We start from the raw sequence: 16323 nt of genomic DNA, 5'->3' as shown, positions 1-16323 counted from the left end.
CATTTCCGCAGTCACACAATCAATCAGTAGCTGAACCGGGTTCCACACAGTCACAAAAACAAAAACGCAAAAGAAATAGCAAAAGAAAAAACGCCAAACTTAATCCGTTTGTCTTCCGAAATATTCAAAAACCAAGGCGCAGCTTCTGATAGGTGCAGGTGCTCCAGAAACAATAGCCAACAGCCGCATCGGATGTTCAGCTTCTGAAAAACATTCGGAAACCAGAACGCTTACTTCTGGGTTTTTGGCGTTTGAGAACCAAGGTACCACTGTATAGCAAAATTGAAGTGTGTTCTTTCCCTCAAAGAATTATGGGTCCTGTAGTTGACCACCCACAGAATTACAATTCCCAGCCGCCCTTAAAAAAAAACACTACAGCGCCCAGAATTATTTGAGGCGGGGAAATGTGCTTTGAATGTGCTTTAAAGGTATTGCGTGTAAGCGTCCTTGGGATGGCTTGAAAGGAGGATTAGGCAAATTCACAGAGGATAAATTTACTAATGGCTTCTAACCATGATTGACTACGTTCCATCTCTACTGTCAGAGGTAGTAAGCCTCTAAATCCCAGATGCTGGGAATCGCAAGTGGGGAGAACACACTTTTGCACTCATGTGGGCTTGGCAATTGTGAGAAGTGGATGCTGCTGGACTAAATGAGCCTTTGACTTGAGCAAGCGGGGGTCTCCGTTTGTCCTATTAATTTTTTTTGGGGGGGGGGCATAGCTGCCAAGTTTTCCCTTTTCTCGCGAGGAAGCCTATTCAGCATAAGGGAAAATCCCTTAAAAAAGGGATAACTTGGCAGCTGGGGGGGGGGCTTGTAAGACCATTAAGCCAGATTTAGGGTGGTGCAGGCAGTTCTGCCACACAGGGTGTCAAGGCTGCAAAATCGAGATCCACAATTGAGAAGATCCACGCTGGAACTCACCACAAACGGCTGCCATGTTCCCTTCGGATGGAAGTGGGGTCCAAAATCACTTCACAGAATGGGCGTAGCCAATATTTTTGTTAGGTGAGCAGGCCTTTTATTTGGGGGCCAGAACCTCAGTTTGCTATGTATCTTTATTGACCCGGGGGGGGGGGGCAGCTGCCCCTCCCTTCAAAACTTCTGGCTTTCCTGAGCTGATGCTGTATGATCCTAAATCACACGATTGGTCCTCATCACCCTCCCATTCCTTAATAATTGGTGGGAGGCCAAGTTAGCTGGGGGCGTGACTAAAAAAACCCCGGGGCAAAACAAAAAAACCCCCAAACCCCAAAAACCTGGCTAGCTCCCGCGTTTTTGAACAGGCGCGTGCACATTTGGGGACCCGCTCTCAGAAAGCATCCTTTCTTGTTTTTAGGGCGCATAAATCCCTCCGCAGTCGCTTTATGTGGCGGGGGCAACAATGCACAGACGGGGGAAGGGGGGGGGACAAAAAGCAACAACCCGCCAACTAAACGACGCTTCGCATCACCAGTGAAAAAGCGCTTCGAGCAATTGGGAGCAGGTTCTGGGATCTCCTCCTCCTCGTGCGATCCCCTCGATCTGCCGCCAGGGGCCGCCTCGCTCCCCCGGTTCAGAGGACGCTCCTCTCCTCCCTTTCCTCTCCACGTGGTCGCAGATGGCCGCTTCCAGAAGCTGAGCCTGGAGCTCGGAGACGGGCCGCTGCCGCTGCCTGTGGGGTGAGTGGGGTGGCGGGGGAAGGGACGCCTCGGGGGAAGCGCCAGGGGGCGAAGGGGCGAGCGGGGGGCGGGAGGGTGCAGTTTTGGCTAGAGGAGGGAATGGGCCGCCCACCCTTTGCGGTGGGTGAGGCTTGGAGGAGGGGAGGCAAAAGAGAGGGCGAGGGAGAAGTTGACCGGGAAATGGGGAGATTCTCCCACCCGCCCCGGCCAGACAGCTGATTCCCCCCCCCCAGGAAAATGAAAAGCAGTGTGGGGAGAAGGTGAAACAAGGACAATAGAGACTTTTTAAAAGACTGGGAACCATTTGTGCTGTATTTACAGAAACACTGTAAAGACGTAGTCGAAACAATAAAAAAATTCCTTCCAGCAGCACCTTAAAGACCAACTAAGTTTGTTTTTTTTTGTAAAATAAACTGCAAAGACGTGTTTCACTAGCGGGGGTTTGAGTAAACACAATCGGCAAGATAGAAATTAAGATGTTATTAACAAAGTGTAAGAGGAAATATGAAAACAAGTACAGTATGGTATAAAAATGTTAAGAATATAATAATATTCAAGTTAAAGATTGCAATATTAAGGTAGAATAAAACAAGCAGGGGAAGCAAACACTCAAAAGAACTAGAAAAGGAAGTTGAGGGAAGTCACCGGCGGGGGGGGGGATTTATATTCTGTTTTGTTTTTGAGATAATGTTGATTGTGATGGTGATAAAATTGTAAAACTTAATTAAAAACTTTTTTTTAAAAGTGTGGGGAGAAGGTTAGGGCGGAAACTCTGGAATTGGGCTAGCAGCTTTTGAGCCTTGGCGAGTGGAATTGCTGGAAGGGGAAGAAGGGTCTGCCAAGGTTCAATCCCTGGCCTCTCCTGGCAGGGTTGGGAGAAAGACCCGTGTCTGAAATCCTGGAGATCTGCTGCCAGTCAGTGTAGACATTGCTGAGTTAGATGGACCGGTGGTTTGACCACCCATATTATAGTTTGCTGTGTCCCTATGGAAGCATCTGGCTGGTGGAGTAGCGTAACCAACCTTAAGGAAGAGTCCTGTTGGGTCAGGCCAAGGCCCCAACTACACGATACATTTATAGAAGTGCCACATCGCTTTAAAGGTAAAGGTACCCCTGACCATTAGGTCCAGTTGCGGACGACTCTGGGATTGCGGCGCTCATCTTGCTCTATAGGCCAAGGGAGCCGGCGTTTGTCCGCAGACAGCTTCCGGGTTATGTGGCCAGCGTGACTAAGCCGCTTCTGGCAAAACCAGAGCAGCACACGAAAATGTTGTTTACCTTCCCACTGTAGCGGTACCTATTTATCTACTTGCACTTTGACGTGCTTTCGAACTGCTAGGTTGGCAGGAGCTGGGACCAAGCAACGGGAGCTCACCCCGTTGCAAGGATTCGAACCGCCGACCTTCTGATCAGCAAGCCCTAGGCTCTGTGGTTTAGACTTTAAAGAGGCCTTGTTTTCTCCCAAAGAATCCTGGCAATTGTACTTTGTTAAGGATGCCGTGAGTTGTTAGGAGATTCCCCAACCACCTCACAGAGCCAACAATTCCTAAAGTGGTCTATCAATAGATTCTTCTTCTATTCTTCTGAGATTCATTGCTCTGTGAGGGGACACTGGATGCTAGATACATTCTGTTTGTGGCCTCTCCCAGACCATCTCCCAAGTGATGCAAATGAGCTAGCATCCAGTGGGAGAAAGGTGGCTTACTCTTGAGCACTATAAACAGTAGGAAATGGAAAGGTGCAGTTATCCCCCCTGGTATCTTGGTGTGGCGTTTACCATTGCCTCCATCTTACTCTCTCTGTATTGACTTTTAGACTGTGCTTTGAAGGTGTTCTGTAAATAAATTCAGAGCTGTGTGGTTTTTGGCGTGGTCTCGATACCCAAGCCAAAAGTTGTGGCTACCTCTGCCCTCGTTGTGAAGCCACCCTTTCTTTCGGGAAAGGATGGCGGGTACCTGACAGTTTATTGCTGCATGGCCAAATTGCTCCAGGTTCCTTGGCAGACCAGTTTCCAGGCAAGCCCCAGTCTTCTTCAATCTTGGAGCTGGGGAAGGAGAGCCCTACGAGACCTCCAGGTCATTATCCAGCCACTTCTGCATTTTCAGGTTTTACTGGAAACCTGGGACTTGTCAGAGGGTAGCAGCAGAATTCCCAATGTGAGTCTGGAAATGTGGAAGCCTGAAACCTGTACTCATTCTCCAAGTCTGGACCTTGAGGTGGCCAAAATGGTCCTCACGGAGGAAGGGCAGGATAGAAAATTAAACAATAATAGACATTAACAGATTTGGAGAAACCCCAAACAAATCTGGGGGGGAGGGGGAGGAACCCTAAGTGTGGGGAAACCTGAAAAGCAGCCCATTGAGGACTGAACATGCTTAGTGCCAAGAACTGCTGGCTGATTGTTGGGTGCGTAGGGACTGAATGGCGTACCCTGGCCGGAACCTTGAACGAGAGCACTCCACGCTGCAACACTTTGTGGCAGGTCCCACTTATCAGTATAGTCATGGTGTTTGCACAAAAGTAGAGCTGGAGCCAAGACACACCTGGTAAGTGTCTTGGCAGGTAGGCTGACCCCCTGCTTTCTCAGTCATGCTCGTTTCTCATTTTCTCTGCTTTTTCGTTAAAGCTTTGTGAGTTGCCTACTGACTGGAACGGCATTCCCCAACCATGGCTGAAGGAGGTGCCGGTGGGAACCAGCCGCCTCGCGAACCACCCCGCAACCTCCAGGGCTTGCTGCAGATGGCCGTCACTGCAGGGAACGCTGAACCTGCCCCGATGGAGCCCATGTCTGATGAGGTGCTTTTATAGGAGGGGTGGTGGTGAGGTCAAATGGTTGTTAGATCTGGGGAATGAGTTTGAGGAAGGTGCTGTCCTGCGATCCTGGTGCGTTAAAGCTAGTGTTGATTGCGGAAGCTAAATACCAAGATTATCTAGCGAGGTGCAGAGCAGGTTGGATCAGAAGCAGCCTAGGAGGTATTATCCAAATATTTTCCCTGCGTTGCTATTACATTACTAATACTAAGCTCATCCAACTAATGCTGTGAAGCTAGAAATAAAAACCATACAAATCTCAAATATATTAAAATATATCTAATACTGTACAGTGGTGCCTCGCTAGACGAATTTAATTTGTTCCACGGGTCTTTTCTTATAACGAAAAAATTCGTCTAGCGAATCCCATAGGAATGCATTGAATTTTTTTTGAATTTTTTTGCCCATAGGAACGCATTAATTGAATTTCAATGCATTCCTATGGGAAACCGTGATTCGCTAGATGAATTTTTCGTAAAACGAATTCGTCTAGCGAGGCAACCTCCACTCGAAAAATCATTTCGTTAAGCAGGGCATTTGTTAAGCGAGGCACCACTGTATATCTAATTTGCAAAAAGTGTTTGTGTATTCATACATATACACACTGTCCATTCCTTCCTTAACCATTGCACCATGCAACATGGAATTAGCTTGGGGCTAGAAGAAAAAGATCACAAACTGGCCTGTTCCTGTGCCTTTAACAGCAGCGCTTAGCATTCACAAATTAGCCGCTGACGTTTGGAGGGGCATGGAGATAAGACAGCATTGCTGTTGAAACCAGTTTGAGGAACCAGGAGCCCTCTCGGCTATTGCTGTATGACAGCTTCCAACATCTGTGCCCATTGGCTATCAGCTGGGGCTGATGGGAATTGGAGTCCATCAATGTCTGGAGGGTCACAGGTTTGCTACCCCTGCACTAGAGATACAGTTTGGCTCCTGTCTAAAGTTGGCGGCTCCAAGAGGAGTTGATGACAGCGGCGAGGACCCAAAAGCCAATTTTCTAAGCACAACTTTCCCTAACTCAGCGGTGTATGCAAGGAACTAGACTGGCAGGTGCTGAAAAGCAAGACTCTTCTAGGAGAGAGGTTGTGTCTGATATGGGGGCTAGGAGATAAAAGTTAGGTTATTTCTGGGGGAAGGAGTGAGCTTTTGGCAGGAAGAGGAAGGGCACGTGTGTATGAAATTCCCAATATGTTTCCTTTTCGTTCACCTCTGTTCCCTATCCCACTCCGCAGCGGAGACAGTGGTTGCAAGAGGCGATGGTCGAGGCCTTCCGGGGTCAAGTGGACGAGGTGGAACAGATGAAGGAATGTCTGAGGCTGCTGGAGCCATCAACCCCCGGAGCAGAACGTGGAGGGGAAAGTTCAGAGGAAGCGCATTCTGACCTTGAGAACAAAGAAGGTGCCTTGGACCTTCTGGCAGAGCTGTGTGAAAACTTGGACAATGCTGCAGGTATAGAAAAGGCCCCGTTCCTCTGTATGTGTGCGTGCGTGTGTGCAAGGGAGAAAGAGAGTGTGCAAGAGAGTGGGGAAGAGGAGCAATTTGGTGTGGAAACACTAGGAAATAGAGATTCAGCTAAGATCTAAGAAGTGAGAAATGTAGAGGTGGCAAGATTATTCTCTTAATTTCCAAGGCTCTTAACAACTTGGGTCCAGGATATGTTAAGGATCTGATTCACTGAGGGCTTCAGGAGGGTCACTGTTTGAGGGTCCCTCATGGCTGGGGTGCCAGAAGCCATGCATTACTATTGCAGGCCCCATTCTGTGGAGAGTCAGCTGAGATCAGACAGGCCTCTCTCCTTCCTTGACTACCCAGCACCCAGCAAATATATTTTTATTTCAGCAGGGCTTTTAAGTAAACCTTCCGATTTTAAAATATAGTTTAAACTGATTTTATATTTACTGTATCTTTCTAAACTCTTACTGTACACTGCCTAGAGATTAATAATAATAATATTTATACCCTGTCCATCTGGCTGGGCTTCCCCAGCCACCCTCGGTGGCTTCCAGCAAAATACAGGAGCATAATAAAACGTCAAACATGAAAAATTCCTGATACAGGGCTGCCTTCAGATGTCTTCTAAAAGTTGTATAGTTCTTTATCTCCTTGTCACCTGATGGGAGGGTGTCCCACAGGGAGGGGGCCACCATTTATGATTATGGTGTTAAGTGGTGTATATATAAATGGTTGAAAGAAATACAATTAAGAGTAAATTGCACCCTACGGTTCCTAATGTGGTGGGTGTCCTACACAGGAAACCCAAGATTATATGGTGGAAAGTAGTCACCCTTTGTAACCCCACTGAGCCACAGCTAAGTCATAGTCCTGGGGTGGGTTTGCAGGATATCCTACCAGTTTTGTTGGGCTGCCTGCTTTCTTTCCATTGACCCCTTTGCTGTCCTTCCAGACTTCTGCAAACTGGAGGGCATGCGGCTGTTAGCACACCGCTACCTGGAGCATGAGGAGCAGGAGCTGCGTTGGCGGGCTGCTCACCTGGTGGGCACCTGTGCCCAGAACGTGCCCAAGGTGCAGGAGCAGGCCCTGGCGCTGGGCTGCATGAGGAAGCTGCTGAAGCTGCTGGACCACGACCCCAGCGAGGCCGTCCGGATCAAGGCACTGTTTGCCATCTCCTGTAAGTGTGGGGATGTTCTGACCTGTTGGGAAGGGTGAATCGGATTAGTCCTGCAGCAATACAACTGCCTGCATTTTCTGTTCAGCGGAGTAAACTGGTTTGAATTTTCCTTTCAGGGTAAACCTGTGCTTTGAGTGACCAAGCATTGAAGTGGGAGGATTAAATGCACACTCCCCTCAAACGGTTCACCTGGTCAGATGCAGGACCCTCCCACCCCATACGATGGCTTTCCCCTTGGGAAAGACAAATGCCATTTGTCCATCTCACGTCTGATCCAGCCCTTTGAGATAGCAAAGCCCTTACATTAGCAATGAGCTCAGCGTTTTATTACTGTAAGGGGGTGAGCTTACAGGGAGCAGCCACCCCCCATCAAATCCAGCTCCTCAGACAGCTCGGACAGCAGCGGAAGGACAGGAGAAAGGGAGCGGAAGGGACCAGGGCTCAGGCAACATACAAGAGCCCTTCCTGCAGCCTGGGATATCAGCAAGGAAGGAGGGGCCAGTAGAAAGTTCAAGCAGGGAAACAGCAGAGGAGTGTCCTTTCAAATTCACCCCGGAACTGAGGAAATCAACGGCTCGCAAACGCAGGGGGAGGAGATTTGGGATCCCCAAACTACTCTGCTGGGGGAGGAGCCGAAAAGCGCCATTGGGAGAATCTGATAGCAATGAGTAGACGATGTTTTCCTGAAGCTCTTGCTTTGTAAATAGCTTGCTTAATAAAAGCACTAAAGACAAGATGGTTTGGAGTGTCGTTGCTTGAGGGTAGCCAGCAACCTACGTGACAATTACGTTACCAGATACCAGGGGGACAAGGAGGCAGCTTCCTCACCCCTGAAGTCAAGCCACCATTTCAGGCTTGGGAGCTTAGTGAGCCGAGGGTTTCCCCCACGTGTGATTGAAAATCATATTAATCGGGCCTCGCCTACTTTTGTGAACTGCATTTGCTAATGAACCCAATCTGTCCCTCTCTCCCCCACACACACTTTCTCTCTACCCCTTGTTGCATTGCCAGGTTTGGTAAGAGCCCAGGAAGCTGGCCTTCAGCAGTTCCTACGCCTTGATGGCTTCTCAGTCCTCATGAGGGCCATGCAAAGCAATGTGCAGAAGCTGAAGGTGAAATCTGCCTTTCTCCTACAGAACCTCCTTATAAACCACCCAGAGCAGAAAGGTAATAATATAATAATCATAATCATAATTCATTATTTATACCCCGCCCATCTGGCTGGGTTTCCCTAGCCACTCTGAGCGGCTTACAGCATTTCTAAAAAACATAATAAAAACACCAAGCATTTAAAACCTCCCAATACAGGACTGCCTTCAGATGTCTTCTAAAAGTCAGGTAGTTGTTTATTTCCTTGACATCTGATAGGAGGGGGTTCCACAGGCCAGGCATCACTACTGAGAAGGCCCTCTGCCTGGTTCCCTGTAGCCTCACTTCTCGCAGTGAGGGAGCTGCCAGAAGGCCCTCAGTGCTAGACCTCAGTGTCTGGGCAGAATGATGGCGGTGGAGACGTTCCTTCAGGTATACTGGGCCGAGGCCGTTTAGGGCTTTAAAGGTCAGCACCAACACTTGGAATTGTGCTCGGAAACGTCGTGAGGAGAACTTTAGAAGGATGCCTTGAAGAGCTGTTCCTTGGTTTGTGAAATCATTGTGGCCGCACGCCGTGGACGTGGGCCATCTCCCACCAATCTTGGGCTGTCCCCAAAGTAGGCCTTCCCGTAAGTGGAAGTGTCTCTCCTCAGCTTTTTCCACCCCTTTCTCTCCACAGAGGCTCTTTGTTCCATGGGGATGGTGCAGCAGCTGGTGGCCCTGATCCGGTCTGAACACAGCACTTTCCATGAACACGTCTTGGGAGCGTTGTGCAGGTATCGAGGGGACTGGGCTGCCGAGAATGAGAGCCAGGATCTTGGGGGGGGGGGCGTTTCCTCTGACTGATCTGTTGAGGGCTACTGGCATGCTTGGCACTGGTGCCGTTGAGTTATTTGGGGAGGAGAGCTTTGTTTCTTGTTGTAGGCCAGAGGTATGAAGTGAGTTAAAACAAGCCTGAGCGTTCTCCAGTCTAGTTCCCACCGAGGGTGTAGATGTGAGCTTGGGCTGAACCGCTTCAGACTACAGCACTTCCCCTGTCACTCCTTATGTTGGCGGACTCAAACAGTGCATGCCTGCAGCGGCACAGCCAAAAACTGGGTCTACTAAGAAACAAGCATGCTGGGGGAAGCACGTGAGATTTGCAGAAATTAAAAGAGGAGGAAAACCTTTGAAGAAATGAAACTTAATAGGGCAAAGAAACAGCAACAGAACAGTCCAATCAAGACTGAGCATGCTCAATAGCTATGCGATGTTGGGTGTCGCTTGGAAAGGAAAAGTGTGGGGGATGAAATGGAGTAGCCTGGTGGAGGGGCTGGCAGGCAGGAATTGTGAAGAGGAATCCACAGTATTCACAGGTCTCACTTGCTCATCTCTAATCTCCCATTCCTTCCCCCTCCTTGCCCCCCCCCCAAGCCTGGTAACAGATTTTCCTCAGGGTGTGCGGGAGTGTCAAGAACCGGATTTGGCCCTCGAGGCGCTCTTAAAGGAGCGGTGCCAGCTACTGAAGGATCAGGAGGAGTTCCAGGTAGGCAGAAATAAATGCGTTCCTTTCCCACCAAGCTGTGGCATGAACTTGGTGTGAATGTCTGGACTGCCACTGGGTTTTTCCAACGGGGAAACTCGAATTCCCTGTTTAAAATAAATTATTCTGCTGCCAGAGTTTTCCAGCTTCCTGAATATGTTTTGTGGAGTGAAGAAGGGCAGGGTAGAGCATGACAACCGTTTCAAGCTTTATTCTTCCAACGCTGGTTAGGAACCTCCAGCCAAAGGCTCTGATCAGGCCCGGCAGGAGTCCTAATTTGGCCCACAAGGCTGTTCCTCCAGAAACAACCATCAGATGTGGGTCTGCTGCAGAAACGGGAGCTTAAAATCGTACTCCTGATTATTTCTTGGCAAACGGACCTTGCTGATCGGCACTGACAGACTGCCACTTTGGACTTTTATCCATACACAGGTGTGGCCACGATTCAAAAAGTGCCTGCAGTACAAACCGAAATTTTCCCTCTGCAAACAGCCTTCCTGGTCTGCATAAGAAAAACTTCGCTTTGTAGGCATCCAAACCACACCTGCAAATAGGTGGGAGGTGGGAGCCAGCGCCCGTTGAAGTTGTCACCTGCCGTAATAACGGTGACAGGTGGGAGCAGTCACCCGTGATGGGTGAGGATTTGGCCCGCCAGCCAGATCCAGGCCCCTCTTCCTGGCTCTGCAGCAATGGAGGCCGGAGCATTTACTTTAAAGCAGGTGGGGAAGGAAGGCTGAGAAAGGAAAAGCCCAGGGTTTTGCAAAGTGAAATTCTACAACAGCTTGGAATTATGAAACCCCATGCATTTCCGCCGCCTCCTTGCCTAGGTGGGAGCGTGTCGCTTGCTTCGCTCTACTTTGCTGGGCACTAGAGGGCACCAGGCACCTTTTTTAAAACGCCAACTTTCTGAAGCTTGCAGTGCGGCTATTCCTATTTAAGTGCATTGCTGGAGACGGTTTGCAGTACGGAGAGCTTATAATAATAATAATAATAATTTATTATTTATACCCTGCCCATCTGGGTGGGATTCCCCCAGCTTCACCCATCTAATAATAGCACAATGCAGAAACAGCTTAAGAAGGAAGTTTGGGGTTCTCTGCTGCTCAGGGCCCCAGAATCCAGCCATCAACCATCTGCGAGAGAGCAAGTCAACCGAGGCTGGCCCTGTGATATATAGGAGGCATGTTTGCTCCCAGCCCCCCAGTGGTGAGAGGAAGAAGCAGTCTCCTATTGCTGGAGAGGCAGATTCTCCCCTTTCTGTTCTTTCTGGTTACTAAATCAGCCTCGTGTTTAATAACCCAGCCAGGTGGGTGGGGTATAAATAATAAAATTATTGTTTTAATTAATATTAGCACTAGCACTGTAGCCAGAAGAATTTACTTACTTATTTTATTTATTTTTATCAGCTTGCCCAGTGCCCAAGAAGCAGTTTACAACACATCTATAAAGCAGCATTAAAGCGCTTGACATCTGACAGCGACACACAGAAATGGGTGCTTGAGCTACACGTCAGAAAAGGCCTCTGTAAGGAGGTTCTTAAGGAAGTGTGGTTGCACAGTAGTAAAAAGCAAGGCATTCCGCAACTAACACACACACTTTTCCTTTTAAAAAGTGTTTTTATTTTCAAAGTTTCAAAAAGAAAAAACAGTTTTTTACATACGCGCACACACACACACACTTTCACAAAACCATAGTCCATGTCAGTACCTTTATGGGGTTCCCTCCACCCCCTCCCTTGGCTTCCAAAATTCATCTTCTTTTTTTATCTGCATCTAATTACATTCATCCAAATTATTATACTTCATTTTTATCCTTTCTTATTTTAAATTACAAGTGCTATGTCAATCCTGCTAACGTTTTTAGATTTTTACACTGTTCTTTAATATATTCTATGAAGTTATGCCATTCTCTATTAAATTTGTCATCTTCTTGGTGCCTGATCTTCCATGTCAGCCTTGCCAGCTCTGCATAGTCCATCATCTTCATTATCCATTCTTCTTTCGGTGGGGCTCTTTCTTCTTTCCATCCCTGGGCATATAATATTCTTGCTGCTGTTGTCGCATACATAAACAGTACTTTCCTATCCTTTGGTAATTCTTCTCCTATTATATCTAATAAAAAGGCCTATGTTTTTTTTGTTTTTTTAAAAATAAAAGTTATTTTTAACATTTTTTTCAGTTCATTATAAATCATTTCCCAGAAGGCCTTAGCTGTTTTTACAAGTCCACCACATTCGGTGAAATGGACCTTCTTTAACTTTACACTTCCAACATACGTTGGTTGTGTTCTTGTACATTTTCGCTAGTCTTGTCTGAGTCAAATACCATCTATACCTCGTTTTCATATAATTCTCTTTTAACGTGCAGCAAGCTGTAACCACAGAGCCTAGGGCTTGCCGATCAGGAAGTTGGCAGTTCAAATCCCCGTGACAGGGTGAGCTCCTGTTGCTCGGTCCCAGCTCCTGCCAACCTAGCAGTTCAAAAGCACGTCAAAGTGCAAGTAGATAAATAGGGACCGCTACAGCAGGAAGGTAAACGGCGTTTCCGTGTGCTGCTCTGGTTCGTCAGAAGCGGCTTTGTCATGCTGGTCACATGACCTGGAAGCTGTACACCGGCTCCCTCGGCCAATAATGCGAGATGAGCGCGCAACCCCAGAGTCGGTCACGACTGGACCTAATGGACAGCGGTCCCTTTACCTTTACCTAAGCTGTAACACATGCTCTTTTCCAATGCAAGCCGTATGGAACTTTTACCATAGAGATACCAAGGATAGAGTGACGTCACTTGGCTCCCATTGAGAATCACGGACGGATGGTGACTTTCTGTTTGAATACAGGCTGCACATGGAAGACTCTAGGCTGTCTCTGAGGTTTTCTGTCTGCTGCTCAAGGAAGTGGGGAGGGGAAAAAAACTTGAGTTGGCTTCCTTGCCACGGATCCTGGAACTGTGCCATTCATTTCCGAGTGTGGTTGTGTCACAACGCCACCATCTCTCTCTCTCTCCCCTCCCCCTGGCCAAGTACTCTTCTTTTACTTGTTTTGAGGGTGGGGGTCGGATGGACATGTTGTTTCTGTTTCATGTCATCTTGTGTTTATTCTCAACAGACATGTTCCCACCCCTGCTGTTAGCCAGCGACAGTTTTCCCTGAACGTAGCAATTAGGCTGTGCCGAGCTTGATATTTAAACAATTGGCATAATGGAGTAAGTGTGGGGGATGGGGAACAACCTCACTGTGCCATTAAATTCTTTTAAAAAAAATAAAAATAAATCCTAACACCTCCCTCCCCTTTTCCCTGTTCAGCTCCAAAAAAATCTCCATGTTGAGGTGAGACTGAGAACACATTCCTACCCATAGGAAGCTGTGTGGGCTGTAGTCTAAAGCCAAGGAAGGTGGTTTTGGTAGCCCACAGCTGGTATAAGCAAGGCTGAGCAGATGCATGAGCCGCAATAAGCCCTGTTAATTGTAGGCAGAACGGCCAACATGCAGGCATATGTCATTTTATTTGCATGCCGCCTTTCAGTAGTTAAGGCCTTACTCAAGGGGGCTTACGTTGTGAACAAATTGTCTAAAATAGCAATAAACAATAAAACCCATCAAAAAGTACACAAGCAAATTGAACAACTTCCCCGTTAAATCATGATAAGATCTAAAAAAATAAAGATACAAAAACATTCAGTAACAATTCAGTAACAGCAACAAAGGACCCCAATGGAAAAAACAACAACCCTAAACAGTACCCCAACCAAAGAGTTTGTTCTGCAGCCTCAGCTTTTGCAGCTGGAGTCAGTCCAGGTCCTGCCTTCCCAGGCCAGGTGGTAAGTGACCTGCAAGGCAAAGGATCAGATCTTCCAGGACTCACAGCCAAGATGGTCCAGCTCCTATTTAGCCGTACCATTTCAGACTGGGGGTAGGGCTGTGTGTTGTCGCCTATTGGAACATTCACTTATGAAATAAGATGGGGGGGGGAGTAAAAGGTTCACCCTGCACTTGGCATTTATTTACTTATTTATATGTTGGCTGTGTTTATTTCCTGCCTTTCTTCTCCAAGGAGTTCAAGATGTGGTTCTACTGCCTTCCATTTCATCTTCTCAACAGCCCTGTGGTGTAGGTTAGGCTGAGAAAAATTGACTAGCCGAGGTCACCCAGGGAGCTTCATGGCTGAGTGGGCATTTGGACCCCCTGGTCTCTAGGTCCTCGTCCGAAACTCTAACCCAGCAGTAGGCAACCTAAGGCCCATGGGCCACAAGCGGCCCGTGGGGGTTGTTTAACCGGCTCACGAGCCGCCCCCGAACCGAGCCACCCACTCGGGGAGTCCCCACGCACTGTGCTAAACCGGTGTGGTGCAGGGAGTCGCTTCCGCGGCACCGGAAATTGTATCTGTGGATGTGCGGATGCAGGCACCGGAAATCGCCGGCGCGCATGCTCAAGCTCAATCTGGCCCACGGAAGGATCTCTGCTGGAGTGAGACAGCCCAGGCGAGGTAAACCTTGCCGACCCCTGCAGTCTAACCACTACACCACACTGTCCAGGAGAATGCCAGCTGTGTCATGATTTCATTGCCACCACACGCTTTATTTGCAGTTGGTGAGGCTTTCCACTGCCTGCCCAAGTTCAAGGCAAACGCTTAAGAACGGAAAGCCCATTAAAGAAGGAGCAGAATTTGCCTTTCTTCCCTTACTTTTATTTTTATTTCGTTTTGTTCTTAAAGGAGGAGCTGGATTTCTGTGAGGCACTGCTGCGCCTTTGCTTCCACGGTCAGCCTGATGATAACAGCATGGACCGGTAACTTGGCTTCCCAGAAGAACCCTTGACACTGTTGGATGTCCATGCTTGCACTTGGAAGCTGTGTCAGTTGGAGAGGCTTGATGGAAACGCCCGTGTTTATCTTCCCATTCACTGATCCGGCGACAGGCTGCAGTAACAGAAGATCTCTCTGAAACGAGATACATGGCTTGTTAGCCTAATGATCAGCAGGAAGACACTTTCATAAGCCGTTGCTGCGTAACTTCCTCTCGGTGGTTCTGCAGAAGCATTCATCTGCTAATCTACCTTCCCAGCCACACCCAGGCAGTTCTACCTTCATTAGCCATAGTTTTGAGATGGCTCTTGAGATCTCCATTTTAATTGAGGGAAAACTAATCCTATTTCCTGTTCTCCGCTGCTTGTTATTAGGGAAAAGATGCTTAGTCAGGTGAGAAGGCCTGAGTGCCGTTTAGAATGTAGATGATCAAGAATTGCCTTCTTACTTCCGCAGCATAGGGGAACTGGCTATTCTACAAACCTACTCTGGGTTGTATATTTGGGGAGCATTCGTTCAAAAGGGGGTGTGGTTTTGGTGTATCTGCCTGCAAAGGACAGGACCTGTAACTACCTTTTTTAAAAGTTACTGATAGAGATGGGAAAAGCTTGTCCCAGCTGAATAATTTCTCGGGGGTGATTGTGTATGTGTGGGGAGCTTAAAAAATGCATGTGACAACTCGAAATGTATTGCAAACAGCTTGAATCTCCCACAACTCTGCTTTGCTGTTGCTGTGTTCACTATTCAGCATTTTTTAAAAAAACAAAACAAAACAAAAAAACAAGTTTCTGTTTCGGGTGCTAAGACTGTCATGTTTTTGTTTTTCCTACTAGCAAATGCCTTAAAAAACATTGAAAATAATGTTTCCATTTCAAAGAAGAAAAAAAGATGGCAGATCTTTCAGTTTAGGGGTTAACAACAAGAAGCCCCTTACTCAAAAGTGGCCTTTTGAATATCACCAGCTGGTTCCCCACCTCCAGCTGTAATCACAGGAGCAGAAAGATATTGTATTGGCCTCAATACGAGCCACCCCAAATACTGGCTGCACCCCTAAAATGTGATATATTAAGTCACAGCTTCTCATAAGAGAATAATATTCTAGGCTGCACTCTGATTTTTAATACCAGCAGGTGGGGGGAAGCATAGCCTAAATAAATACACCGCTAGTACAGCATGTACGTAGATGGGATACAGGAGTGGGGAGGGACATGGTAATGGGACTTGCTTAGCAGTCTTACTTTATAAATGGGGAAGGAACTAACCTACCATTCTCCTTAAAGCTGCCTTCCCACAAAGCTAGGTACCAACTAGGTTCTTGCGAGTGACAGGATGATAAAGAGCTGCAAAACCGTGGCCAGGATCCAAAGGGTGTTCTCGGCGTCTCCCCCCCCCCCCCCAATATTATTTGCAATGCTAGTTGGTTGCGCCATGTCACAAATAGCTTACAGGACTCTCCTTTCCTCCTAAGTTGTCAGGCAACTGTGATAGCTCGTCAGTAGAGCACAAGACGTTTAATCTCAGAGTTGTGGGTTCAAGTCCCATGTTGGGCAAAATATCCCTGTACCAAGCGGGTTTGACTAGGTGACTCTTATGGTCCCTTCCAACTCTACAATTCTATGATTCTAAGATTACATGGGAGCTGTAACCCACGTAACTAGTCCCCGGCATATCCAGGTAGGGCTGAGAAAGACCCCTGCCTGAAATCTATGGGTCAAAGGGTTTGACTTGATATAAGGCAGCTTCCTACTTCCAAATTTTTAACAGAGTAAAGGTATTTCCACACCAGTCCTCTGAAAAAGTACATGGTTAG

The 16323-nt window shown here is 47.7% G+C and overlaps 1 protein-coding gene across 1 annotated transcript; it reads left to right on the top strand.

Annotated features, from left to right (window-relative positions):
- The first annotated feature begins 1580 nt into the window (after positions 1 to 1580).
- On the top strand, positions 1581 to 15317 carry HSPBP1 (HSPA (Hsp70) binding protein 1). Its single transcript, XM_035136393.3, has 8 exons — positions 1581 to 1661; positions 4288 to 4457; positions 5708 to 5924; positions 6880 to 7104; positions 8116 to 8271; positions 8873 to 8969; positions 9607 to 9718; positions 14424 to 15317. The coding sequence occupies exons 2-8, from the start codon at positions 4329 to 4331 to the stop codon at positions 14499 to 14501; spliced, it is 1014 nt and encodes a 337-aa protein (XP_034992284.1). The 5' UTR covers positions 1581 to 1661; positions 4288 to 4328; the 3' UTR covers positions 14502 to 15317.
- Positions 15318 to 16323: the final 1006 nt, after the last annotated feature.

This window comes from Zootoca vivipara, chromosome 12, assembly GCF_965207765.1.
Source record: "Zootoca vivipara chromosome 12, rZooViv2.hap1.1, whole genome shotgun sequence".
NCBI lineage: Eukaryota > Metazoa > Chordata > Lepidosauria > Squamata > Lacertidae > Zootoca > Zootoca vivipara.
The sequence above is the reverse complement of the archived record's forward strand: the minus strand, read 5'-3'. Positions and strand labels throughout refer to the sequence as shown.